This window comes from Bos indicus x Bos taurus, chromosome 29, assembly GCF_003369695.1.
Source record: "Bos indicus x Bos taurus breed Angus x Brahman F1 hybrid chromosome 29, Bos_hybrid_MaternalHap_v2.0, whole genome shotgun sequence".
NCBI classification, from domain to species: domain Eukaryota; kingdom Metazoa; phylum Chordata; class Mammalia; order Artiodactyla; family Bovidae; genus Bos; species Bos indicus x Bos taurus.
In genome coordinates this window covers 9,074,424-9,101,682 of record NC_040104.1, presented here as the reverse complement: position 1 = coordinate 9,101,682, position 27,259 = coordinate 9,074,424, and the positions used below count along the sequence as shown (strand labels likewise).

The window sequence follows — 27,259 nt, the reverse complement described above, 5'->3', positions numbered from 1 at the left end:
AGCAATCCATCTAACACAGGCTTGATAAGAATTTGGAAACCTCCACTAGTGTGCCTTTTTCCTATTTTTCCTCCCCATTTTTCCACTGCTTACCTACTCAGTGTGCTGCTGGAGGAAAAGGTTAAGAGGTATGGGGACAGGATCTTATCAGCTTCAAATGGAGTTTTAAAACATAAACTTGAGAGAGGAGGGGAGTATAAATGCAGGGTTGTTAAGATTTGTTTGAAATTGAGAGATCAGCAACCTAGAATAATCACATATATAGAAACCTCGTGGTAACCACAAACCAAAAATCTGTAATAGATACACACCCAAAAGAGAAAGAGAATTCCCTAGCAGTCCAACAGTTAGGACTCTGGGTTTTCACTGCTGAGGGCCTGGGTTCAGACTCTAGTTGGAGAACTAAGATCCTGCAAGCCGTGAGGTGCAGCCCAAAAAAAGGAAAGAGAGCAAAAGGAATCCAAACATAACACTAAAGAGATTCATCAAATCACAAGGGAAGAGAACAAAAGAAGAAATAGACAAAGACAAATACTGTATGTTATCACTTGTATGTGGAATCTAACAAAAATGAATATAACAAAACAGACTCAGAACAAGCTAGTGGTTACCAGTCAGGAAAGGGAAAGGGGTGGGGCAAAATACAGGAGTAGATGAAGAGGCACAAACTACTGTGAATAAAATAAATAAGCTACAAGGATATGTCATACAGCACAAGGAACATAACCAAGTTTTAAAATAACCTTATCATTATTGTTACTTTATTTTGGCCACATCTCATGGTGTGTGGGAGCCCAGTTCCCTAACCAGTGATCTTAACCCCCTTCAGTGGAAGCACAGAGTCTTAACCACTGGACTGCCAGGAAAGTCCCTAAAGTAACTTTAAATGAAGTATAATCTATAAAAATTTTGAACCAGTGACACTAAATCCTTACTTTATATAACTAACCTATGAGAAATAAGATTCAATAAATAATAATCCTAGGGCTTGAAAATACATATATAGATGAGAGGATCGGAGCTCTGGAAAAGTCTATTGCTCAACTTTTCTCATTACTTAAAATTATTTACTCAAAATCATTTATTCAAAAAGTACCCTATCATGATAAAGATGCACATGAATGCAGAAAATATATGGGAAAAGTTAAATTAATTCATAAAATGTTAATGGAAACAAAGCAGTATTTCTAAATGTTAAGTGTATTACTTTGTATAATTTGATTCTGAGTTCATATGTAATTAAATTAATAAACTGAATGTCATAAGTATAACCACCACAAAAATATGTATACATAAACTTGATTAGTAAATTTTCAGGTAAGTAGCACATACATTACAGACCAGCAAAAGAGACAAGTGATCTGGCTGGTAGACAGAGAGAGAAGAAGCATTGGCTTTCAAAAAACGTTCAGGTTTAACTCTTGATTCTGACATTTATAAGCTTCAGTTTTTGTAAGGATTTGATTTAATATGTATATAAATACTTAATTCAGTGTCTGTCATAGACACTTGAGACTCTCTAAGTGGAATGAAGCTCTGTTTTCAAAGAGAAGTTTTTGTTTGTTTGTTGTAGTTTTGACAGTTTGTTGCAGCTTAAATTATTATGAAGATTGAAAATCCAGTGGTGTAAAGACTAGTAGGATTGTTCACTAAACGGTTTCATTGAGAGACCTGTGAGAGATCCTGTTTTAGGTGTCCTTTTTCTCCCTCTAAGGTAACTAATCCATTTCATGTAGGTGGGAAGCACAGGTATGTGTCAGGAATTATAAGAAAAATGTATGTTCATAATAGAAAATTTAGTACACAAAAATATAAGGAAAATTAAAAACCAATGGGTAGCATAGCCTTTCATTTTGTAACAATCTCTAGAAATAATACATGTTCCTCATATTCAAAAACTCAAAGAAGCAAGAAAAAAAAACTCATAATCCCTCTACTCAGAGAGTAAATATCATTATCCATTTTTCTTCTTAAATGAATTTGTATTTTTTACTGAAATGGGGTCACATTATTTAAATTACTTTTGTAATGTTCTTTTTTATTCATTGTATTATCAGCATCGTTTAGTATGAATAAATTCTCATCAACAGTACAATTTTTAATGAATAATATCCCATTGTATGGATATACTAAAACCTATTTAAGCAGTCCCTAGTAACTTTTATTAAATTTCCTTAATGTTTGTGATGAACAGTCTTATAACTACATATAGGCACAGATTTATTCTTTTACTTATAAATCTGATTATATATTGGAATTAGGTTTCATCAGGTTCACTTGTGGTCTTTTATCCCTTCTAGCAACTTCCTGGACTTTTTTCCTACAAATATTGCTTCTTTTTCATATTCAGTCTTTTCCCTTCTACTTGCCCCTTTCTCTATGTAAATACACTTGTCATTTCTATTCCTAAAAAATCTCTCTTTCAACTCTACCTCTGTCTCACTGGTGCCCAGTTTTTAGTCCTTCTCTTTATCATCCATACTCTGCACACTTGCTTTTAGTGCTTTTTAAACTTCGTTCACTCCTCAGTTTTCAGTGGCTGGCCCCCTCCTCCCTCTAACCAGAGTCATCAGTGCTGAATTACCTGATTACTGAAGTTCAGTGACGTGTTTCAAAGTCTTCACCACTCCTTGGCTTTTAACTCTGTTAATCATTCTCTAAAGCTTTCTTCAGGTGACAAAACATTTTCCCCCACATTGACTCTTTTCTGTCTCCTTTACTAGTGATTCTTTTTTGAGTCTCTGTAAATATTGGTCATGTATCTCAAGATTCCATTGTTAACACCTCTTTGATTCTCCCTGGACAAATTCATTCACTCTGGTGGTGTCAGTTCTCACCCAGGTGTTAGTCCTAGATATTTACCTATAACCCTTACCTGTCTCCTGAGCCTGTTCATATTGGTAAGCAGTTTCCACTTAGATATTCCTTATTGTTGTTCAGTTGCTAAGTCATGTGTGACTCTTTGCAACCCCATGGACTATGTAGCTTGCCAGGCTCCTGTCCTCCACTACCTCCCAGAGTTTGCTCAAAGTCATGTCCTTTGAATTGTGATGCTATCTAAGCATCTCATCCTCTGCTGCCCCCTTTTCCTTTTGTCTTCAATCTTTCAATCTTGTCTTCAATCTTCAAAGCATCAAGGTCTTTTCCAGTGAGTCAGTTCTGTGCATCTAGTGGCCAGAGTATTGGAGTTTCAGCATCAGTCTTTCCAATGCATATTCAGGTTCAATCCTTTAGGATTGACTGGTTTGATCTACTTGCAGTTCAAGGGACTCTAAAGAGGCATCTCCAGCACCACAATTCAGAAGCATCAATTCTTTGGCACTTAGCCTTCTTTATGGACCAACTCTTACATCGGTACATGACTACTAGAAAAACCATAGCTTTGACTATATAAAATATGCCTTTGTTGTTGGTGTTCAATTGCTCAGTCATGTCTGACTGCAACCCCATGGACTGCAGCACACCAGGCTTCCCATCCTTCACCATCTCCCAGAGCTTGCTCAAACTCACGTCCACTGAATTGATGATACCATCCAACCTTCTCATCTTTTGTCATCCCCTTCGCCTCCTGCCTTCAGTCTTCCCAGCATCAGGTTTTTTATAATGAGTCAGCTCTTCACATCAGGTGGCCAAAGTATTGGAGCTTCGGCTTCAGCATCAGTCCTTCATGAATATTCAGGATGGATTTCCTTTAGGATTGACTGGTTTGATCTCCTTGCAGTCCAAGGGACTCTCAAGAGTCTTCTCCAACACCACAGTTCAAAAACATCAGTTCTTTAGTGCTCAACATTCTTTATGGTCCAGCTCTCACATCCATACATGACTACTGGAAAAACCGTAATTTTGACTATACAGATCTTTGTTGGCAAAGTAATGTCTCTGCTTTTTAATATGCTGTCTAGGTTTGTCATAGCTTTTCAAGGATAAAACTTTGTTGTAGATATGCCTTCAGTTCAGTTCAGTTCAGTCGCTCAGTCATGTCTGACTCTTTGCAACCCCATGAATTGCAGCATGCCAGGCCTCCCTGTCCATCACCAATTCCCGGAGTTCATCCAAACCCACGTCCATCGAGTCGGTGATGCCATCCAGCCATCTCATCCTCTGTTGTCCCCTTCTCCTCCTGCCCCCAATCCCTCCTAGCATCAGGGTCTTTTCAAATGAGTCAGCTCTTCACACCATGTGGCCAAAGTACTGGAGTTTCAGCTTCAGCATCTGTTCTTCTAATGAATATTCAGGACTGATTTCCTTTAGGATAGACTGGTTGGATCTGCTTGCAGTCCAAGGGACTCTCAAGGGTCTTCTCCAACACCACGGTTCAAAAGCATCAATTCTTCAGCGCTCAGCTTTCTTCACAGTCCAACTCTCACATCCATACATGACCACTGGAAAAACCATAGCCTTGACTAGACGGACCTTTGTTGGCAAAGTAATGTCTCTACTTTTGAATATGCTGTCCAGGTTGGTCATAACTTTCTTTCCAAGGAGTAAGCGTCTTTTAATTTCATGGCTGCAATCACCATCTGCAGTGATTTTAGAGCCCCCAAAAATAAAGTCTGACACTGTTTCCACTGTTTCCCCATCTATTTCCCATGAAGTGATGGGACCAGATGCCATGATCTTCGTTTTCTGAATGTTGAGCTTTAAGCCAACTTTTTCACTCTCCTCTTTACTTTCATCCAGAGGCTTTTTAGTTCCTCTTCACTTTCTGCCATAAGGGTGGTGTCATCTGCATATCTGAGGTTATTGGTATTTCTCCCGGCAATCTTGATTCCAGCTTGTGCTTCATCCAGTCCAGCGTTTCTCATGATGTACTCTGCATAGAAGTTAAATAAGCAGGGTGATAATGTATCTACTACTGTGGGCAGGAATCCCTTAAAGAAATGGAGTGGCCATCATGGTCAACAAAATAGTCCAAAATGCAGTACTTGGATGCAATCTCAAAAACTACAGAATTCGTTTCCATGGCAAACCATTCAGTATCACGGTAATCCAAGTCTGTGCCCCAACCAGTAACGCTGAAGAAGCTGAAGTTGAACGGTTCTGTGAAGACCTACAAGAGCTTTTAGAACTAACACCCAAAAAGGATGTCCTTTTCATTATAGGGAACTGGAATGCAAAAGTAGGAAGTCAAGAAACACCGGGAGTAACAGGCAAATTTGGCCTTGGAATACGGAATGAAGCAGGGCAAAGGCTAATAGAGTTTTGCCAAGAAAATGCACTGATCATAGCAAACACCATCTTCCAACAATACAAGAGAAGACTCTACACATGGACATCACCAGATGGTCAACACCAAAATCAGATTGATTATATTCTTTGCAGCCAAAGATGGAGAAGCTCTATACAGTCAGCCAAAACAAGACCAGGAGCTGACTGTGGCTCAGATCATGAACTCCTTATTGCCAAATTCAGACTTAAATTGAAGAAAGTAGGGAAAACCACTAGACCAGGTATTGAAGATATGCCTTAGACAGCTTATTTCTTAGTGGAAATTAATACAAAGAATTCCTCCTCATCCCCTAGCCAGCCACATTTCATGTAGTTCTTCAGTCCTTTGACTTTTGCTTCTCCAGTCTCCAACATTCAGTGATTCAAAATCCTGTCCATTCTTTCCTGTCATATCCATCCCCTCATTCCCATCCTCACTGCCTTAGTTTAAGCCCTCATGTCTTGTCAATGTTATGTGGGAGCTTTTCAGTTAAGTCCATACTTTACCCCTGATAGCTCAGTTGGTAAAGAATCCGCCTGCAATGTAGGAGACCCCGGTTCAGTTCCTGAGTTGAGAAGATCCCCTGGAGAAGGGATAGGCTACCCACTCCAGTATTCTGGCCTGGAGAATTCCATGGACTGTATGGTCCGTGGGATCACAAAGACTCTGACACGACTGAGCAACTTTCATTTTCACTTTACCCTGCTGCCAGAGTTCTTTAAAACACACGAGATATTGTCAATCCCTTACCTTCAGTGATTCCTCATTACACATCATATGATATAATTCAAATTTCATTGTATGATATTTAAAGCTATTTGGAATCGGGCCAGATGTTCCTTCTCTCCAGACTGCCTTCCCTTGTCTTGTTCACCTGATGACCATCATCTCTTCTGCCCCTGCTGTATGCATTCTTCCCGTAATGCAAACAGTTTTACTGGTTTTTCTTTTTCAGTTGCTTGTGGGCACAGCCATCATCTCTGCACTGTTACAGTGCCTAAACTTAGTTACTTGTAGATAATATTTGATTTAATTATTAGTATTTGTGAATTAAGGTCACCTTTTTTGGGTGCAGTTGCCTGCATCAATATGGCATATGAATACAATATGATTTTGTAAGTTAGAAGAGCTCTTGCAATATTGTTGCAAACTACTTCTGGTTATCTGTGCCCTGTATCAGAGTAGATGCTGTTGCATAAAAATTTGTGTGTTGAAATTTTCCATTAGGAGGGTGTCAGGTGGAAATGAAAAGGTAGGTTCATGGGATCTTTTTAGCATCAGGCTTACTTAGCATTTGGATTTTCAGGTTTATTCAGTTGGCAGAGATTTAATGTTGAAGATAAATATTAACCCATTTGGAAACATTAAATAGAAATGCTTGTTTTAAGAAAGAAAAGAGTACTGTTCTTTCAATGGTAGGAGTAAATGTGATGCTTCATTTTAAGATAATTAAAAAATAGTGAATTTTAAAATTCTGGTCTTGAGTTACCAAATTACTGCCTCTTGTCCACTAAGTTCTGCCTTGGTGTTAATGTGCTCCGTTTCTGTCAACTAAATAGTTTTCTTTTTTTAATTGAAGTATAGTTCATGTTCAATATATGTAAATTACAGATGTTCAATACAAAGATTCACAGTTTTTAAAGGTTAAACTTCATTTGTGGTTCCTATAAAATATAGGCTATATTCCCTGTGTTGTGTTTAGATTAGTACTTACAGATATATCAATGGCCCAGTCCTTTAAAGCAATCTCCTCATTTTAAGTATATTTCTGATATTTGTGAAAACATTTTTATAATTACAAGGAAAAAAGGAGTTAAGTAAAGATCAGTATATTTAGGGGTACTTTTTCAGGGTTTTGTTTTTCACATGTTGTTTTATTTCTTTTTCCATTTTTACTGAAGGCAATTTATATTCTTTGTTTAATTTTTTTTAAGGCCAAAGGTTGTAATGAAAAGCAAATCTCCCTCCTGCCCTAGACCTCAAAGTTCCTTTTGTTTCCAGTTAACAAATGGAAGCACACTGTGTGAACTTCAGTACTTTGCTTTTCAATTTAATGTATCAACGTAAATAGCTGTACCTCATTGTTTTTTGTAGCGGCAAGTATTCCATTATCTGGAGGTAACTATTTAACTAGGCTTTTATCGATGGTCGTTTAGATTATTTCTGGTGTTTATAACCAGCGCTCTTATGAATATCCTCACTGATGTACATGTCTTTGTATATGTATGCAGATATATTTACCAACTTAAAGAATATGCTCAGGGGTTGGTAGGGGAAGTCTATGCATTTAAAATTTTGATATATGTTGCCAAATGTAGAGAAATATAAGTCCCAGTTTTAGAGAGAGGAGATTTCTTACATATGTCCTGTTTTTCCCAGTGGATTAATTGTGATTTAAATTTTTTTCTTTTTTCTTTTTTTTTTTTCAGTATTCAGGGTCAGTTTTACATATTTGCCAACGATATATATTTAAATGCTTATATTCATGGCTGACTCCTCAAAATGAAGTTAAAAATGGTTTTAAGCAAAACCAGTTAGTACTCAGATACCTGTTTTTTCTTTCCTGCATGAAGTTGCAGGGTAGCATTATCTTTCTTGAGCTTATTTAAAAATTCTAGGGGTTCTTCTTTTCTTCCTTAGAAAAAATTGAATTGATTAACTTTTAGAAATGCATTTTGAAAATGAAGTAAGGTTTTGCTGGCAGGTGAGTGAAAATAGTAATTGGAAATATAGATTTGGGGTTTCCCCTGTTCCTTAAACCCAATGAAATTACGATGCTTTGCCAAATTAAAAAAAAAAAAAGTTAAAGTTCAGATTCCTGTGTGAGGTTGTCAAATTCTCACGCTGTATATTTTCTTTCAGATTCCTTTGTTTCTTCCTCTTCCTCTCAGCCTGTATCTCTATTTTCGACCTCACAAGGCAAGTCTGTCATTTTTTGTGTGCATTAATAAAAGAAAAATGTTAAGAGAAAGAGGCTGTAACTGGGGAAATGAGGCAGGAGTTTTCTGTTGCCCCCAAACTCCCTAAAATAAAAACTAAATACAAGTTAGCAACTCCTAATGACTTTCTCGTAAAGCTCAATAAAATAAAATGAGGCTGGGTGGACCCTTTAACATAGCATAAGCTTTAGGTGTAACTTTGAGTATTTTAAAAATTAGAAACTTGCCAAAAGAACTTGGAGTAGAAAGAACTGCAGCTCAGAAAACACACTTTCTCCAGAATGCATTCAACCTGTTGATTTGCAGTTATCTAATTTGTTTGGAGAGGTAGTGGATTTGGGAAAACTCTATAAAACTGTGCTTCCACTGAACTAATACACCGTCCTAGCTAGAATACTTTAGTGTGGACTTATCTGAGATTCATCCCAAGAGCTAGGCCAGTTCCACATTGCCTAGGAACACTGAACAAGTCAGTTGAATTTTTGGCAAGCGAGGCTTGTTTTCCTGGAGATTAAATTATGATGTTTTGGGGGGTTTGTTCTTACTCTATCAATGAGGAAGGGAATCAGAGTTGATAGCTACATGGAAGAGAATGTGCTTTGTGCTGCTTCGATTTGCATTTTTAAAAAGTGCTGTTTCATTTGTGCTCTTGTACTCCACCTCAGGGATAGGTCAACGGAAAATCATTATTTTAAAAAAGATAATTAAACTCACTAGATAGGTCCAAGAAGCCTTGTTCAAAGAGTGTATTGTCCTAGCCGGAATGAAAGTGAGCATGCTGGTTCATTAGGAAGACTTTCGCCTTGTAAGAATAAAGAACCTAATGGGATAAAATAAACATAGTAAGTTTTTTTCAGAGTCTGATCTGCTTCTTGGGAAACATGATAGACAGTTTATTGCATTCATTTCAGACTGATAGGATTAGAGTCCCCAACTCTTTTATAATGTGCCTCACTGTGTGAATTTGGATATCTTCTGGGTCAAATTATGACCTTTGAAATTAACTTGTTTATAGTAAAATATAGATATTTTGTGAATGTTAGGAAATAAACATACAAATTGATCCTCAACATCTAGAACCCAACTAGATTTATATTTTTAAGGGTATTTTTTCCCTCATGAGAAATTTAATAATTTAGACAAATAGATATTACATTTATTCTATTCTGGAGGATGTCAGTTAAAAATATAGTGTAAATAGAACAAGTAATTATATTTTCTCAAAGTATTTCAGATCTTTTAGGATACTTTCAATTTAATAATTTAGACAAATAGATATTACATTTATTCTATTCTGGAGGATGTCAGTTAAAAATATAGTGTAAATAGAACAAATAATTATATTTTCTCAAAGTATTTCAGATCTTTTAGGATACTTTCTTCATAGTCACTTTTTTCATATAGAAAGGAAATAATTGATAGCCTAAATAGTGTGACAATGCAACCTAATCACAACATGCCTAATATATAGAATGTTGAGAAGATATGTCATAGTTTTAAAAATTACTTTAATCCATATTAGGAGAAACTACATACACACTCAAATCAGAGGTAAATAAAAGGGATTTTTCTAATTAAAACAAAAGTTGAAGTAGGTTTCAGTTTCACAGTGACTATGAAAGTTTGTTTAAAAAAAATAGATTTGTAATTCTTCCTTTTATAGTTATTTTGACCAGTGCAGATTCAGGGTATGTTATTATTAAAAGGGTATTGTAAAAAAGCAGTTAAAAATGTCATATCCCTGAAGATGTTCCAATCTAGCCTCTATTACTAGTATTTTCTCCTGCAAAAAAAAGACATAATGGAAAAGCAGCCCACTTGGTGCTGTACGTCGTTGGCAGGTCTAGAGATCAGCTGATTCAGTTTTTTGAGGGCACTCTTTGGCAAGTGATTAGGTGTGTTCTAGGGTGGCCAAGACTGGTAGCTTCTAGTCTGCCTTAATAAAAGCAAGGGAAAGGAAGTTGCTGTAGTACTTAGTTAGCTGGATTAAACCCCCTGGAGAGGATAGCTAGGACCAGTTCCGCCCAGCTGCAGCCTTTCAGAGGGACTGTCGCCAGCAGGTACCTTTGAGTCCATAACTGGCACTAACCCAGCTAATCTGTCTCTGGCTTTCATATCCCTGAGCTGTTTAGCCTTGGAGAATTGTGCCTTGCTATATACGTCCAAGCCATATTAGGGCTTCCCTGGTGGCTCAGCTGGTAAAGAATCCGCTTGCAATGCTGGAGACCTGGGTTCAATCCCTGGGTTGGGAAGATCCCCTGGAGAAGGGAATGACCTCCCACTCCAGTATTCTTGCCTGGAGAATTCCATGGACAGAGGAGCCTTAGCAGGCTACAGTCCATGGGGTCACAAAGAGTTGAACACAACTGAGCGGCTTTCACTTTCACTCTTTCTTTTCAAGCCATATTAAGCAATATGTAACAGTAATTAAAAATGACTTTTTCATACTTTAGAATGACATTTTTAATATTGAAATATATATTTATCATTATTGGACTTCAAGGGGCATGTACTAAAACTTGTCTTTTTCTGTTTTTTGATCATGCTGCTAAGCTCACGGGATCTTGATTCCCAGACCAGGGGTTGAACCTGGGCCCATAGTAGTGAAAGTGCTGAGTTCTAACCATTGGACCACCAGGGAATTCCCAAAGTTGTCATTAATTTGGACTGAGAAGAAAGGGCAGTTAAATCTTTCAAAAGGAAATTATGTAGTCTTTATTAAGTTGTACTACTTTGAAGTATACAGCTACTTAAGCTAACAAGTTAAGCTTTTTGAAAACTAATAGATTTATGTTGAGAATGTCAAAAATAATCAGTTCTTCTTAAGTAAGTTGTATTCCTGAGTAGGTCCTTTCCAATCATTTGCTTATTGATTCCTTTTTTATAGTTCATCAAGCAGAGTTAAATTTCAACTTAATCCTGGAGCATTTCAAATAGGGGAGTAAATTTTAACATTTTCCTGTACTGTTAAATAAGGATATTAACAGAGATATAGATGTAGTTTATGTGGTCATTTGGGGTGGGTTGTTTTTTGTTTGTTTTGAGCTTTTACTGTGGTTAGTACTTTTTTATCTCATTTAATCCTCACAGCCAATTTTATGGAGGAAAGGTATTGCTTCTTTTACTAATTGAGGACATTGGGGTTTTAAATGGTGAAATCACTTGTTCAAGGTCACACAGTGAGTAAATGACTCACCTAGGACTCTGAAGTCCATGTATGTAACTATTACCTCCAGTAAAGGTGATGTGTTAGTGATATTTTAAGGTTTACAGGTTTTTTAGGATGTCGTGTTAACATCATGAGAACACAAGAGGCAGAAATGACCATTTTAACCATAATATTGCTGTTAGTGATATAATTTAGTATCATCTGGGGGATGTACTCCCTCCATCAGACACAAAATCAAATTTGGTTTCTCCTTTTGAAATCTTTGATAAAAAGTGGAAGCTGGAAAATACTACAAATTTCTGTAGAAAACATTGGAAGAAAAGTGGGTGAAAATAAGATTATAAGGAGGATCCATCCGCGACCCAGAATTGGAAGCACATTTGCAGTAGTGAATATTTGCAAATAATTTGAGTAATGCAGTAGGTATATGGAATAGGAAGTTAAACACTGAACTTTGGGGCAAGCATTGAGGGAAAAAAATTGCCAGTTACAGCCTTTTTTTTTTTTTTTTTTTTTTTTTTAACAAAAGCAAAACATTTTTCTTTGTACAAAATAGACTTTCTGTTTAGGATCTAGCTTGGCTGCAAAGTGTCTGCTGGCTAACTTCCTATTTTGATGCTTGGCTGAAAATTGCTGATACTGTTTTGCACGATAATTTGTCTTTCCCTCTTGTTTTGTGAATATGAGAAAATTCAAGTGTAGGAAAGCCTATACCTGAATATTTCAAGCCTCCCTTGTATGAATAAGCATAATATGTATGTGAAAATGTAACTTGGTGGCTTACTACAGGCTGGCACCCTTTCTTCACTGGTGTGTGCTTTTTCCATGTTACCAACTAAAAGTAATGAATTTCCAGGCTGGGTAGTAACCAAATGGTAACTGTAGCATAATCCCAAGTTACTCACTCTTCTAAGGAAGAAGTATAATATACAATATTCATTATGGCTTGCCTGTTTCTAGATCACATTGTGTTTTCATTATTAAGTTACAAAACACTTGAATAAAAAAATACTAAACCCTTTTCTAAAAGTTTGGAGAATAAGAGAAGATATTTTGAAAGATAGAGTAAACAGTCTATGAAGAGGCTTTTTCAATTCAAAATATTCACTTGACGCATACACAGTATTCAGTTAAAAGTTGTTTCTTTATCCTGTGATTGGGCTTCCCTGATGGCTCAGTGGTAAAGAATACAACTGCAATGCAGGAGACTCTGGTTTGATCCCTGGGTCTGGAAGATCCCCTGGAGGAGAAAATGGCAATCCGTTCCAGCATTCTTGCCTGGAGAATCCCACGGACAGAAGAGCCTGGCGGGCTAGAGTCCATGGGATTGCAAGAGTCAGACATGACTTAGCGCCTTAACCACATCTTGTTCTATGAGATAAAATACTCTGGATATAGAAGAGGGGAAACTTTTTCAATTTCCATGCAAGATTCTCTAGTCAAGTGGAGCTTTTGCCTTATTCCAATCAAAATTTTGAGTTAATATATTAACTCAATTTAATCCTCAGAGCAATTCTTAAGTTAGGTGCTTTAGTATCCCAATTTTTCAGATGGTATTAAGCAACTTGACAAGGCCACACACCATTAGTAAGTGTAATGAAAGGATTTTGCAAGTCTTAATAGGGATTTTGGGTTTGGGTTTGGGAGTGGTCTGGAAATTTAGAGTATGACCGCCAACTTAATTTCCTAGTCTTATTTAAAATACTGTATGTAAATGGAGACTTCTGAGTAATGACTATTAAGTGTCATGCTGACTAATTGGAAGAGTCTTTGCCAATGGAGCTTAGTTTCTAAAGACCTGTTAGATTCTAGTCTTTGTTTTATTTAATGTTTTCTTACCGTTGTAAGCACTTTACTTCCAGACTGCTTTTTTCCATGTCTTGATACAAATTAGCTCTGTTCAAGTTTGTTAGAATTTCAACTAGCCAAATGAACTTCTTTCCATTTGCTGAAATTCTAAGCAAGATAATTATTAAAATTAAAGCAAAAATGCTAACTTACTTTGCTACATGTGGGGAAGCTTGATTGACTGTCATGAGAGCTAACATCCAGAGCTAATAGCTAATAGATGCTATTGGCTGAGGAATTACTCTCCTAATTACTGAGGAAAGATTGCAGCACCACACTCTGTTTAGCCCCTAAACCTGTCCCCCCAGAAAACACTGTCTGCTCCAAGCATTGCCACATTATCATTAGGGAACATGATAAAGCTATTTTTGTGTATATAATAGTTATGTCATATTAAAGAATCTTCAGTAAAATGAAGTCTGTCAAGAAGTTACGGCATTCAGTACAGAACTTGGTATTCTGAGAATAAGATTTCTAACCTAATCTAGTTTTTACCTCAGATTATTATATACCTAATTCTAAACTTCTGGAGTACTAAGAGTTCAAGAAAATTAGAAAAGAAACAAGGCTTAGAAAACTGAGAATTTTGTGTCCTGACAAAGCATAGAACATTTCTACCATCCTCTTTGTGTGTGTGTGGCCGCACCGCATAGCTTATGGGATCTTAGTTTGTCAGCCAGGTCTTGCTGGCAGAGAAAGCATCAAGTCCGAACCACTGGACCACCAGGAAGCTCACTGCCATACGTTTTTTTTGTTTCTAATACTGTGTGCATTCTTTCATTAGCATCTTGTATCAGTTGCTTTCTTTCTCATTTCATCAAATCCATCATCATCATCATTATCATTTACCTGTTGACTTTGCTTCTTTTCTGTCTCCCACTCTGTACTGTAAGCTCCACAAAAGCAAGGATTTTTTCTGTGTTCACTGGTTTTTAATCTAGATTCTAAAACAGTGTCGGGCACATGATAGTGGCACTCAGTAATTAACAATGAATTATTACTAATTCATTCTGTCCACTTGTGTCTGTAAAATGACAAGTCTAACTCATCTGAAATCTCAATCTCTATAAAACATATAAGCTGAGCATTCCCTGTGAGAGGTGGAGTCAGTGTTGTTCAAGATTCCATTCGTTTGAAGGGAGGAGGTCCCAGTTTTACCTTATTCCAGATTTAGTTTGTTTAATGTCTCCTAGTAGAAACATTCTGGAGAAGGCAATGGCATCCCACTCCAGTACTCTTGCCTGGAAAATCCCATGGACGGAGGAGCCTGGTAGGCTGCAGTCCATGGGGTCGCTAAGAGTCAGACACGACTGAGTGACTTCACTTTCACTTTTCCCTTTCACGCATTGGAGAAGGAAATGGCGGCCCACTCCAGTGTTCTTGCCTGGAGAATCCCAGGGACGGGGGAGCCTGGTGGGCTTCCATCTATGGGGTCGCACAGAGTCGGACACGACTGAAGCGACTTAGCAGCAGTAGAAACATTCACCAGTAAATTCAATAATAATACATAGCTCAGACTGTGGAATATTCTGATATTAATGTAGTCCATAGTTCTTTAAATTTCAGGTCTTTAAACCTTTTAACCTGCAGTGGTGAGCTTCATTTATCCTTAATCTTGCTGTGTATCCATACTGTACAATGATAGATGCAAAGCCATGTTTACTGCATTAGAACTAAATATGAATTATAGCTTACTCCTGTGTCATGGGTACAATTTGTACCACCAAACTGCAACTATTTTTTTCTCAATTTACAAAGACTTTTCCCCCAGATTATAGTTACACTGTGCTAAAGGTCAGAGATCCTGTTACATCAGATTTCAGTAATGTTTTAAAATATGGGAACTTTATCTGGCATTTGGAAACACATTTTTGTAATAGTAGAATTTTGTCTCTTGCAGTAAGATATTTAAGTATTTCTTTTCATCTTTATAAAATGATTTTGAATAGAATAAAGTCATACTTTTGCTTTCATCTAATTATTATTCAGCTTCTCAAATTAAAAAACATCAGTTGAATAAAAGTAATCGCAAAAGTTTTTTTCTCTCACATCTTCCCAATTGCTCATTCACACTCAAGGAAGGCACTTCTGTCCTGAGGGCTCACCTGAGCAAGCTGAGTCTTTGATTCATTCTTTTGGAACTCGTTGTTTACTTTGTTCCGGCTCCAGAGATACAACAGTGTGTGAGAACCATGGTGCTTGGAACATCGTTGCTGCCCTTGGGACAGTTGTTCTGATCTTTTCTCCAGTAAAAAACTTCCTAGGTTGGAGAGTTGGAAAACAGGGTGGTAGATCAGTGGCTACTGTGATTAAAAACTGATAAGACCTAATGAATGTATTGCTTTTAGGGGAGTATTTTCTGTTTTAAAAGATTTTCTGGAGTTCACTCTTCTTAATAAAGGAAACCAGGGTACACAGTTCAGTTTTCAGGTGACAAGTTGGTACAAGAGATTTTGGAACAGACCAACGTTTTCAGTGCCCTTTAAAACATTAAGGCCCTCTTTACCTGGGGCCCACCTTCCCTGTGGATAGAATGGAGTGTACTTCTAGCCTGATTTTTAGGCTGGGCGGGGTCTGCTGTATCTCTTGGGGGAAAAAAACTCTCATCACTTGTTTCCCTTTTCAGATAGTCAGGCTCTTAACAGTGGTTTTATAAAAGGGGTGTGTTCTGAAGTGTTCCACCTACAGATGAGAGTATATCAGTACTTCATAATATGTTTGTTTTATATGGATTACATTGTTTCTGCTGAATAGCTCTACTAAATACCAAAGGAAAAGGAATAAACACTTCCCCAGATTATCCAGTCTTTATTATAACCTTCTTCATGCTTTACCATTAAAGGGAAAATGTAGATTGATAAGTATTTTGTCATGAAAATTTTTTTTCATTTGCAGTTTGTAGCATGATCAGCCTCTTCTGTGTCACTGCTGGCGGTTTTATGCATGTCTTATAGGATAACTATTGATCATTGTTTTGTTACATATTTATGTGTGTATATGTATATATATATCCTGTGTGTGTGTATATATATATATATATATATATATATATATATATATATATGTGTGTGTGTGTGAATTTTAAAATAAAAAGCATGCTGCTTGGCCTGACTAGCTAATGTGTAATTGTACCTGGTAAACAATTGTTTTTCTTTCAAATTCTGGCCATAGAGGGATTGAGCTCTCTTTGCTCTGATGAGCCACCTTCAGAAATTATGACTTCCTCCTCTTGTTCATCTTCTGAAATACGTAACACTGACCTTACAATACTACATGGAGTAAAAAGCAAAATGTTAGGCAGCCAGATTCTTTTAGCCCAAGAAGAAAAAGACTGCTTGGCTCTTCTAGATGAGAAAAAGATGGAAAAGCCTTCGGGGGCCAGTAAAGACATGGAAGACTCCCCAGTTTCTGCTGCAGAAGGAGTTCACTGTGACCGTCCTTCCATTCCACTCAGCTTCCTGGGTCATCCTGCTTTTCTCTCAAAGGAAGTTGGTCAAATGGAACAGCAGATAAATAAAGATCAAGAGTCCAGGAACCCAAATGAGGAACCAAATAGGGATAATATAACTGCCTTGGATGCAGATGACAAGTTCACTGTGCTGACAGCCCAGAAGCCAGCCACCCAGCAGCCTAAAGCAGAAGGCATTTGTCCATATTCCTTGTCTCCTTCTGAAGCTTCAAGAGGTGGTGTTATGGAAAAGGAGTCCCCTGAATCACCATTTGAAGTAATTATTGACAAAGCAGCATTTGACAAAGAATTTAAAGACTTATATAAGGAAAGCATAAATGATTTTGGTAGCTGGGCAGTGCATACTAGTAGAGAATCACCTGCAGACATTTCAGAGTCTAATGACAAAGTATTTCCACTGAGAAAGAAAGAAGCAGGGCATTACCCAGCCTCTGCATTGCTCACCAGGCAGTTTTCACACACAACTGCAGCATTGGAGGAGGTATCTAGATGTGTGAATGATATGCATAACTTTACTAATGAAGTACTGACTTGGGATTTGGTTCCCCAAGTGAAACAGCAGAGTGATAAAGCTGAGTACAACACAAAAACTACAGGACTTGGCACAAGTGAATATAATTCAGAGATTCCTGTTGTAAATCTTAAAACGAACACTCAGAAAATTCCTGTATGTTCTATTAATGGAAGCACTACTAACACTAAATCACCAGGTGACTGGGCGGAAACATCTCTCCCACAGGAAAATGCTGTGCCAGATCATTTTGATTCCACACAGGAAGTCACTGTCAAAGGTGTGCAAGACAATGTGCAGAAAAGAGACGACACACTTTCAGAGTTACCTGGATCTCCACTGGAGAAATGTGTCTCTCTTGGCTCTGGAGTGGCCACAGATAAAGTAGTTTTACCCGACGGCCACCTGAAAGGTGGAATGAGCTGGCAGACCTCTGTGTTGGGAGAAGTGACAGAAGCTGATAGTTCTGGTGAATCTGATGACACAGTAATAGAGGACCTCACAGCAGATAATTCATTTGAGAGAAACAAAATTCAGGCTGAAAAACCTGTTTCTATCCCAAGTCCTGGTGTAAAAACAGATGGGGAAGTCAAAGAGATCCTCAGTTGTAACAAGAAAGACAGAACATCTGAAAATGTTGAAGGGTCGGTCAGTGACTCTGAGCCACGACAAGTTCAGCCTGATCCTCTTGAAAGGAGCCCAGGTGAAGCAGTATGTTCACTAGTATCTAATAAGAATGGCACGTCAGAAGTGAAGCAGTCAGGTAGTAAGCATGAAGCTGTTCCTGAAAAGCCTGTTGCAGCTGAGAACCCAAAACTCCCTTCAGAAGCAGCTCCTACAGAACTGGCACAAAGTGTGACAAGCTCTGCCTATCTGGAGCCATTGCATGAAAAAAATGTGAAAGATCTAGATGATTCTTCCCCAGAGGACCTGATGGCGGCCTTTACAGAAGCCAGAGAGAAAGGAATAGTAGGTAAAGGTGAAGGCAATACCTTCGAAGCAACATCAGAGGAGACTAAGAACTTTAAAACAACTCTTCCTCTAGATGCTTTGCATGAGAGTAAGTCAGGTGGTTCTGAAATTAAAAACATAAAAAGCAAATACAGTGAACAAAGCAAAGAAACAAATGGGAGTGAGCTTCTGGAAGTTTTCCCTACCCAAGGTACTCCAATAGCATCTCTCGACTTAGAACAAGAACAGCTCACAATCAAAGCACTTAAAGAACTGAGTGAAAGGAAGGTTGAGAAGTCAGCTTCTGTACAGGATAAAGGAGAATCTCCTGAAGAAATATTCAGACAGACTTTAACAAATGTTAAAGAATCTTCTTGGCCACAGAGATCATATGATGTCCTAGAACACAAAGATGTCAAGACTGGATCTGGTCTTGAGATTTCCAGGAAGCCCACTATTATCAAAGAAACCAGTAGGGTAGAGGTTATTTCCAGCCTTAGCAAGACTGAGCCAGTAAACGAGCCTGTCCTAACAAGACTTCTGACAGATGCATCAGGTAACCGCTTACATTAGAAATACTGCATGTGGGAAAAAAAAGAAATACTGCATGTGGTTAATTCTGCTATGATTGATTATTTAGAGGGCCATTTTTCTTAGTCTCTGATTTATATCACTAAATTATAGCTAAAATAAAATATACTGTATAATGGGGAAAGGTAGATTTTTTTTTAATGGTTGTTTGATTTGGTTCTCTTATACAAATGTTTCCCAAAGCAGGAGACTACTTGTTAAAATTAATTCTCCTAAAGAAAAAAAGTGTCTTGGTCCAGTTTTAGATTGCTGCTTTTAAGACTATCACTAGGCTCTTACTTACACAGATTATGATAAAATCTCCATAATAGTAGCACTGCTTAGCCCTTGGGTTTTTTGCTTAGCCCTTGTAAAATCTATTTAGCAATCAAAGAGAAAGGAATTCCTGCTGGGAAGATAATAAATGAAACTTTTAATTAATCTGCTCTTATACCGCAGAGATTTTATGCTCTGAAAGTAGGTAACCTGTACTCCAGTACAGTCGTGCCAGTGATGCTTTAGGAGAACTCATGTATAGTTCTGCTTTGGACCTTGTTGACATTCTTCAGGTCAGAACTCTTTGTATGATACTAGAAGCCCTTCTGCTTGTCTTCTGTTTGTTTGAGTGATTACTTTCCTAGCTGTTGACCTTCATTTAAATTACTTCAGAAGCTCTCTGTTCTGGTGTCTTAGTGTGAAAAAAAGATCTATAAAGCCTTCAGAATCAGCCCCCAACCTCTGATCTGATATGAGGTTCTGCACTTGGTGTATGATCAGTGTGGTCAGAATTAGGTGCTATGCAGGGCTCTGTGGTTTTCCAAACTTTTTAAACAATAGATTCCTCTTTAAAATGAAATCAGGCACAGAGTTATAATATTTAAAACAAAATGAGATTTTTGTTAAGAGAAACTTTTTAAGTGAGGTTGTACCATTTTTTTTTCCCCTGTAAAGGTTTTATTATGCACAGAATAAGGAGAGGGCTCAGTCCTTTGCAGCCACTTCCCTCTGGTCACTTCTTCCAGCAAGGGTACCACTAACTTGCTTTGCTTGGTTAGGTTCCCTGCTGGCATCTATGGGTCACCTTGAAGTCCACAGCCGTAGGCCGCTGCAGAACCATGACTGCTGCCCATCATAGCCTGCAGCAGAAAGGCACCATTTACTTCTTATTTTATAAAGGTATTTCCTTACCGAAGACCATGGACAGGTTATTTAACCTTACTAAATCTTAATCCTTAAAATAGAGATAATAATGGTACTTACTTTATAATAGCATGAAGATTAAAAGTGTAAATGCAGGTTATAAAGGGCCTCAGTTCAGTCACTCAGTGTCCAACTCTTTGCAACCCCATGGACTGCAGCACGCCAGGCTTCCCTGTTCATCACCAGCTCCTTGATTCATCAAACTCATGTCTATCAAGTCGGTAATGCCATCCAACCATCTCATCCTCTGTCATCCCCTTCTCCGCCTGCCTTCATTCTTTCCCAGCATCAGGGCCTTATCTAATGAGTCAGTTCTTCGCATCAGGTGGCCAAAGTATTGGAGCTTCAGCTTCAGCATCAGTCCTTCATGAATATTCAGGATGGATTTCCTTTAGGATTGACTGGTTTGATCTCCTTGCAGTCCAAGGGACTTTCTAGAGTCTTCTTCAACACCCCAGTTGAAAAGCATCAAATTCTTCAGCGTTCAGCTTTCTTCAGAGGGCCTGCTGCTGCTGCTGAGTCGCTTCAGTCGTGTCCGACTGTGTGACCCCATAGATGGCAGCCCGCCAGGCTCCCAGGCTCTCCAGGCAAGAACACTGGAGTGGGTTGCCATTTCCTTCTCCAATGCATGAAAGTGAAAAGTGAAAGTGAAGTCACACAGTTGTGTCTGACCCTTAGTCAGACCCCATGGACTGCAGCCTACCAGGCTCCTCCATCCATGGGATTTTCCAGGCAAGAGTACTGGAGTGGGATGCCATTGCCTTGGGCCTAGTATATAGTAAATATTCATTTAGCAGCAAGTGCAGGACCTGGCATATAGTAGGTCGTAGATCATTATTTGTTACTGAATGCATTGTTAATAATTATCTGTGAAAACACTGAGGCTTTTTTATAAACTCAAAAATGTGAAATGGCAGATAAGGATAGCTGTTATACTCTAGAAGTTGAAGATAGTTGAACTTGGATTAGAGACCTGAATCCGTACTGTTGCTAGAAATGTGACTTTAAACAATTAAGTTACATCACCTTTTGGGGCTTTAGTTTCCTTATCTATAAAGTGAGGATGTTGATGTAGGTGATCATCAATACCATTTCTCTGACCCTGGTAAATACTAGTTTTCTTTATGAGTTGTTGTCAAAATTCTTAAACATAGACTTTTGAAGTGATGAGGTGTATAGAAATTAGGTAACAGTCCAGTGTCTAATTCTGGCAAATTCCTGCTTTAGTGTGTGACCTTTGACAATTAGCCAAATTGGTTTGGCATCTTGCTTTGTTAATATTGTGGTATTTTGCCCTGCTTCATAGTGAAGGAGAAGGCAATGGCACCCCACTCCAGTACTCTTGGCTGGAAACTCCCATGGACGGAGGAGCCTGGTAGGCTACAGTCCATGGAGTCGCTACGGGTCGGACACGACTGAGTGACTTCACTTTCACTTTTCCCTTTCACGCATTGGAGAAGGAAATGGCAACCCACTCCAGTGTTCTTGCCTGGAGAATCCCAGGGACGGGGGAGCCTGGTGGGCTGCCGTCTATGGAGTCGCACAGAGTCAGACACGACTGAAGTGACTTAGCAGCAGGAGCAACATAGTGGTACTCTTTGCGACCCCATGGACTGTAGCCTAACCAGGTTCCTCCGTCCATGGGATTTTCCAGGCAAGAATACTGGAGTGGGTTGCCATTCCCTTCTCCAGGAGATCTTCCCGACCCAGGGATTGAACCCAGGTCTCCCGCATTGTAGGCAGATGCTTTTTTACCGTCTGAGCCACCAGGGAAGATCCTGTAGTAAATAAAGTACTGTGTAAATACTAATTATTAGTAAATCTCAACTGAGTTATTTAGTGTAAGAGGTGAAAAGGACTATGGAAGTTTAAGTTGTTTTGTCACTGACCAAATTCTATGATTAATAGACATTTTTAGATGATAATTAAAGAAAACTAGTATAATTAGACCAAGAAGCTAAAAGTTCTTCCTTTGAAGGTTTCAGAATTGAAAACCTTTTAAAATTGTCTTACATCGTGAATAAATCTTTTAAGATGTAAATTATACTAATATATACCACCATCTAGCTCTAAGCAGTGTATCTGAGCAGTCTTCATTTCTAAAGTAAAACCAATTCTGTAATTATATTCTGCCTAAAGTTGTTGGGGAAAATAGGCAAAGGAAGCTATGAAAAAATTAATGGTATTTTATTTTTCTTTTGCTATTCTGTGGTATATATGGCAGTATATAACAGACCTGGAAATGACCTAGCAATTTTGTTTCTAGGTATGTATTCTAAGGGGAAAAGAAATTTATGTGCAAAAACAACTATAGAGATATTCTTTGTAGGGCTGTTTACAATAGTGGCAGGTATCTTAGTGCCTTAACAATTAAAGATTGTTGGAGTGTGTAACATACCTGTGCAGTTGAATGTTATATAGCCTTTGGAGTTGTTATAGGTTGATGTGAAGTACAAAAAGAAATACACTTGTATTTCTGTATATTAGAATTCATTTCTATTGTTAATTAATATTTGCTTTCAAACTAAAGGACCCTTTGATTACCTTCTGACCCAATTCCCCCATTTCCCCAGACGGAAATTATCTTATAGTGTTGTGTTAGTTTCTGCTCCACTACATTTTAAATGTATGCATATATGGTATTGTTTTGTGCTTTTAAAACTTTATTAATTTTATCTTTGTTGGGATTTCCCTTGTGGTCCAGTGGTTAAAAATCTATGCTTCCATTGCTAGGAGAATGGGTTTAGTTCCCTGGTGGGGGAACTAAGATCCTTCATACCATGCAGAGCTCACCCTCAAAATAAATTAATATTATCTTTGTTATGCAACTTGCTTCATTCAACATTCGATTTCTTAACTCTTTTCATATGGAGGTATATATTTTAATAGCTGTGTAGTAACCCATTTTATTACTATACCATTTTTCTTTTAACTAATATTTGGGTTATTTTCTGTGTTTTACTATTGTAGACATTGCTGAAGTTAACAACCTGTACTCATCTGTTTTTATACATATGTACATACTTCTCTTGGGTCCTTATGCCATTGCTTATCAATTTCACTTCTGTGTATGTGCATTATTTTTCTAGTTACTATCAATTTGCTATCAAAGTTGTTTCTTCTGTTATGCGAAAATGTTCATAGTTTATTAATAAAAAATATTATTTAACACTAGAGTTTTTATTATATGATGAATACTTAAAGTAGAAAAAACAAGTTAGAAAACAAGGTTTTCAGAATAATACGTATTTTCATGTCATTGTAAGTGAATCTGTATACCTACACACAGTGTGATTCTGAAGTAAATTTTTAAAAACAAGATCACAATGATTTTTCTTGCAATGTGGCCAAGTAGGCTTTTACTGGACCTTTGTTGGGACTTCTCAGGTGGTCCAGTAAGTCCAGTAAGAGTCTGCCTTGCTGTGCAGGGAACACTGGTTTGATGTCTAGTCCAGGGAGATCCACATGCAGCGGAGCAACTAAGCCCATGTGCCACCAGTACCTGAGCCCACGCTCTAGAGCCTGGAAGCCACAGCTCTCATGCCCATGTGCCGCAGCTACTGAAGCCCACGTGCTCCGGAGAAACCACCACAGTGAGAAGCCTGTGCACCCACAACAAGGAGTCGTCCCCGCTCACCACAAATGGAGAAAGCCTGCACACAGCAACAAAGACCAAAGGATATAAATAACTGTTTTTTTTAAAAAGCATCTGCACTTCCATCGCAGGGGACACAGGTTCATTTCCCTGATCAGAGAACTAAGATCGCACATGCCACAGGGCACAGGCAACTTTCTTCATGTAACTGTATACTCTGAACAGTATTGTGGGGACAAAGGAAGACCTGAAATCACTGGGAAATGAGCAAAAGTGGGCAAACTAAAAAAGGACTGACACTTCGACAACACGAAATTAATTTTCTATTGTTACTGTTTCTTGCCAGAGGAAGACTGAAGTTGGCATCTGACAGGGTGGTTAAAATTTTAATAGAAGACTTATTATTTGGGCTTTCCTGGTGGTCCAGTGGTTAAGAATCGCCTACAATGCAGGGGACACCAGTTTTTTCAATCTCTCGTCCAGGAAGACCCCACATGCTGCTGGGCAACTAAACCCGTGCACCGCAGTTGCTGAAACCTGTGCTCTCTAGCGCCTGTGCTCCACCACAGGAGATGCTGCCACGGTGAGCAGCCCGCGCACCACAACTGGAGAGTAGGCCCCGCTCGCTGCAACTAGAGAAAAGTTGGCTCACACAGCAACGAAGAGCCAGCACAGCCAAAAATACAAATAAGTAAAATTATTTTTTAAAAAAGAGCAAAGTGGAAGTCTGTAATACAGTAGCTAAACTTAAAATTCACCAAGTGGCCTTAATAGTAAAACAGAGATGATAGAAGAATCAGTGAACTTAATGATAGATGAACAGAAAACTATCCAATCTGAAGAACAGAAAGAAAAAATTTATTACCAAGCTTCAGGGAACTTTGGGACAATATTATAAGACCTAACTTGTATAGTTAGGTCAAGCTAGTCAAGGCTATGGTTTTTCCTGTGGTCATGTATGGATGTGAGAGTTGGACTGTGAAGAAGGCTGAGCGCCGAAGAATTGATGCTTTTGAACTGTGGTGTTGGAGAAGACTCTTGAGAGTCCCTTGGACTACACGGAGATCCAACCAGTCCATTCTGAAGGAGATCAGCCCTGGGATTTCTTTGGAAGGAATGATGCTAAAGCTGAAACTCCAGTCCTTTGGCCACCTCATGCGAAGAGTTGACTCATTGGAAAAGACTCTGATGCTGGGAGGGATTGGGGGCAGGAGGAGAAGGGGACGAAAGAGGATGAGATAGCTGGATGGCATCACTGACTGGATGGACGTGAGTCTGGTGAACTCCGGGAGTTGGTGATGGACAGGGAGGCCTGGCGTGCTGCGATTCATGGGTTCGCAAAGAGTCGGACATGACTGAGCGACTGAACTGAACTGAACTGAATGAACTTGTATAGTTGGAGTCCCAGAAAAGAGGAAAGTGAGAAGTTGGGGAAGAACATATTTGAAGATAATATGACAAAAAAATCAAAATTTTTGAAAAACACATTTACTGGTTAAAGAAGCTTGGCAAACACCTGTTAGGATAAGGATGAAGAAAACCATGCCTTGGTACATGTGTCAGAGGTTCCAAGACAACTGTCAGTTTCAGTGGTTTGCTGGAAGGACTTGATAGGATTCAGAAGCTGTTACACTCACCGTACACAGCAAAAGGACACAGATTAGAATTGGCAAGGGGGAAAGGCACATGGGATAAAGTCCAAGAGGAACCAGGTACAAGCTTCCTGGTATCCAGCAGACTCACACAGAGCTGTCCTTAATTTTCCCATCAGTGATCCATGACAGCATGTGCAAAGTGTTGCCAACTAGGGAAGCTCACCGAGTCCTGGGTATTCAGGACAGTGTGCTGACCCCCGTGACTCACCTCAGCTACTCAGACCCCAGCCATCCAGAGCAGGAACAAGTGTTTGCCATAAATCATATTGTTCAGATAGACTTAAGTGGTCACACTGGTGCAGCGTGGCACAAGGCCCCAGGCACAGAGAAACACTTATCAGCCAGCATATGCCACTGGCTCAGATTTCATCTCCCAGTCCTTTCTTTGGCATGTGCAGGGTTTGAGCATTCCAGAACTGCTGAGTTAATCCTTTCCTGCCCAGTATATCTTAGTCAAATTGCTTGAAATGAAAGATAAGGAGAAAAGACAAAAAGAAATGACAGTTGTAATTAGAGCTTACTTAACCGAAAACCATAGGCTTCCCAGGTGGCGCTAGTAGTAAAACAGCCGCCTGCCAGCGCAGCCCCGGGCCAGGAAGGCCCCAGGGGCAGGGCGTGGCAACCCACTCCAGTATTCCTGCCTGGAGACTCCCCTGGACAGAGAGCCTGCCAGCGCAGGAGTCATGAGAGACGCAGGCTCCAGCCCCTGGGCAGGAAGGCCCCAGGAGCAGGGCGCAGCAACCCACTGCAGTATTCCTGCCTGGAGACTCCCCTGGACAGAGGAGCCTGATGAACTATGTCCATAGGGTCACAAGGAGTCACATGACTGAAGCAGCTTAGCATGCACACACATCAAAACCACGGATGCCAAGAGAGTGAAATAACACCTTTTAAAGTGCCAAACGGGGGGAAAAGTCAATCCAGATTTATCTTTTCAACAAAAATACCCTGCAAAAATGAAAGCAAAATAAAAACATGTTCAGATAAAAGAAAACTAAGAAAATTGTCACTAGAAGACCTGCACTACAAGAAACACTAAAAGAAGGTCTTCAGACTGATGGGAATTGACACCAGGTAGAAACTGAGACCTTCAGAAGGAATGAAGAGCATTGGAAATGGTAAATATCTGAGTAAATACCAAAGACTTACTCTTTTCCCTCTCCTATAAAATACTTAAGACTGTTTAAAGGAGAAATTATACTGTGTGCAGGGATGGTAATGTTTATTTGATAGAACAATTTATAACAAGAGTATGTGAGCCTAAACTGTAGGATGAGATTCTACATTTTTTATAAAGTGTATGATATTTTAAGTTGGTTGAAAAGTCAAGAGTATATGTTGTGCTTCCTAAAATAATAATGCAGAAACATATAGTTTAAATTAAAACTTTCAAATAATCAAAAAGAAGGCAAAAAGGAAGAATGAGGGAACAAAAGAGGAAAACATGGTAATGACGTGGGAGACCTGACGCAGTCATCATCAGTATGTTAGTGGCTACAGACTACAACCAGCAGAGTGACAGACTGCATAAAAATGCAAGAACTACTTATATACTAACTGTAAAAAGATACGCACTAAATGTAAAGACACATTAGTTGAAAGTAAATGGATGGGCAAAGGTATACCAAAAATGTATATTAATGTATGCCATGCAAAAGTAAGCATAGGAAGACAAATGGTTTTACCAGAAGTGAAAAGTGACATGTTACCATGGTAAAAGATATCAAGATGTCTTGACAGTTTTAAGTGTGTATGTACCTCATAACAGCTTCAAAAGAAATGAAGCAAAAATTGGCAGAGTTAAAGGGAGAAATAGCCCATTCTTTAATCATAATTACTGGCTTTAATACCTCTTGTTCAGCAGTTGACAAACCAACTATACATACACACAAAGATCTGAACAGCACAACCAGCCACTTTGACCTGCATGATACTTACAGAACGCTGTGCCCTACAGCGGCATAAAATACATTCTTTTCCAGATGAACAAGGTATACATTCACCAGTATAGACAATATGCTAGGCATCAAACAAAGCAGTAAATTTAAAAGATTAAGATCATACACAATATGGTCTCAGACCATAATGAAACAAAAATGTTAAACAGTGAAAATAAGATACCTAGGAAAATTCCCAAATATCT

At 38.6% G+C, this 27,259-nt stretch overlaps 1 protein-coding gene across 2 annotated transcripts in view; it reads left to right on the top strand.

Moving 5' to 3' along the window:
- RTN3 (reticulon 3) overlaps positions 1 to 27,259 on the top strand; it is a 66,145-nt gene that overhangs the window by 11,691 nt on the left and 27,195 nt on the right. The window contains exons 2-3 of one of the 2 annotated variants that reach the window (XM_027532293.1): positions 8,072 to 8,128; positions 16,337 to 18,652. The exons of the other annotated variant lie outside the window; for it this stretch is intronic. Of the exons in view, the coding sequence (XP_027388094.1) occupies positions 8,072 to 8,128; positions 16,337 to 18,652 (2,373 nt within the window). The remainder of the gene's footprint in view (positions 1 to 8,071; positions 8,129 to 16,336; positions 18,653 to 27,259) is intronic. 2 annotated transcript variants of the gene reach the window in all.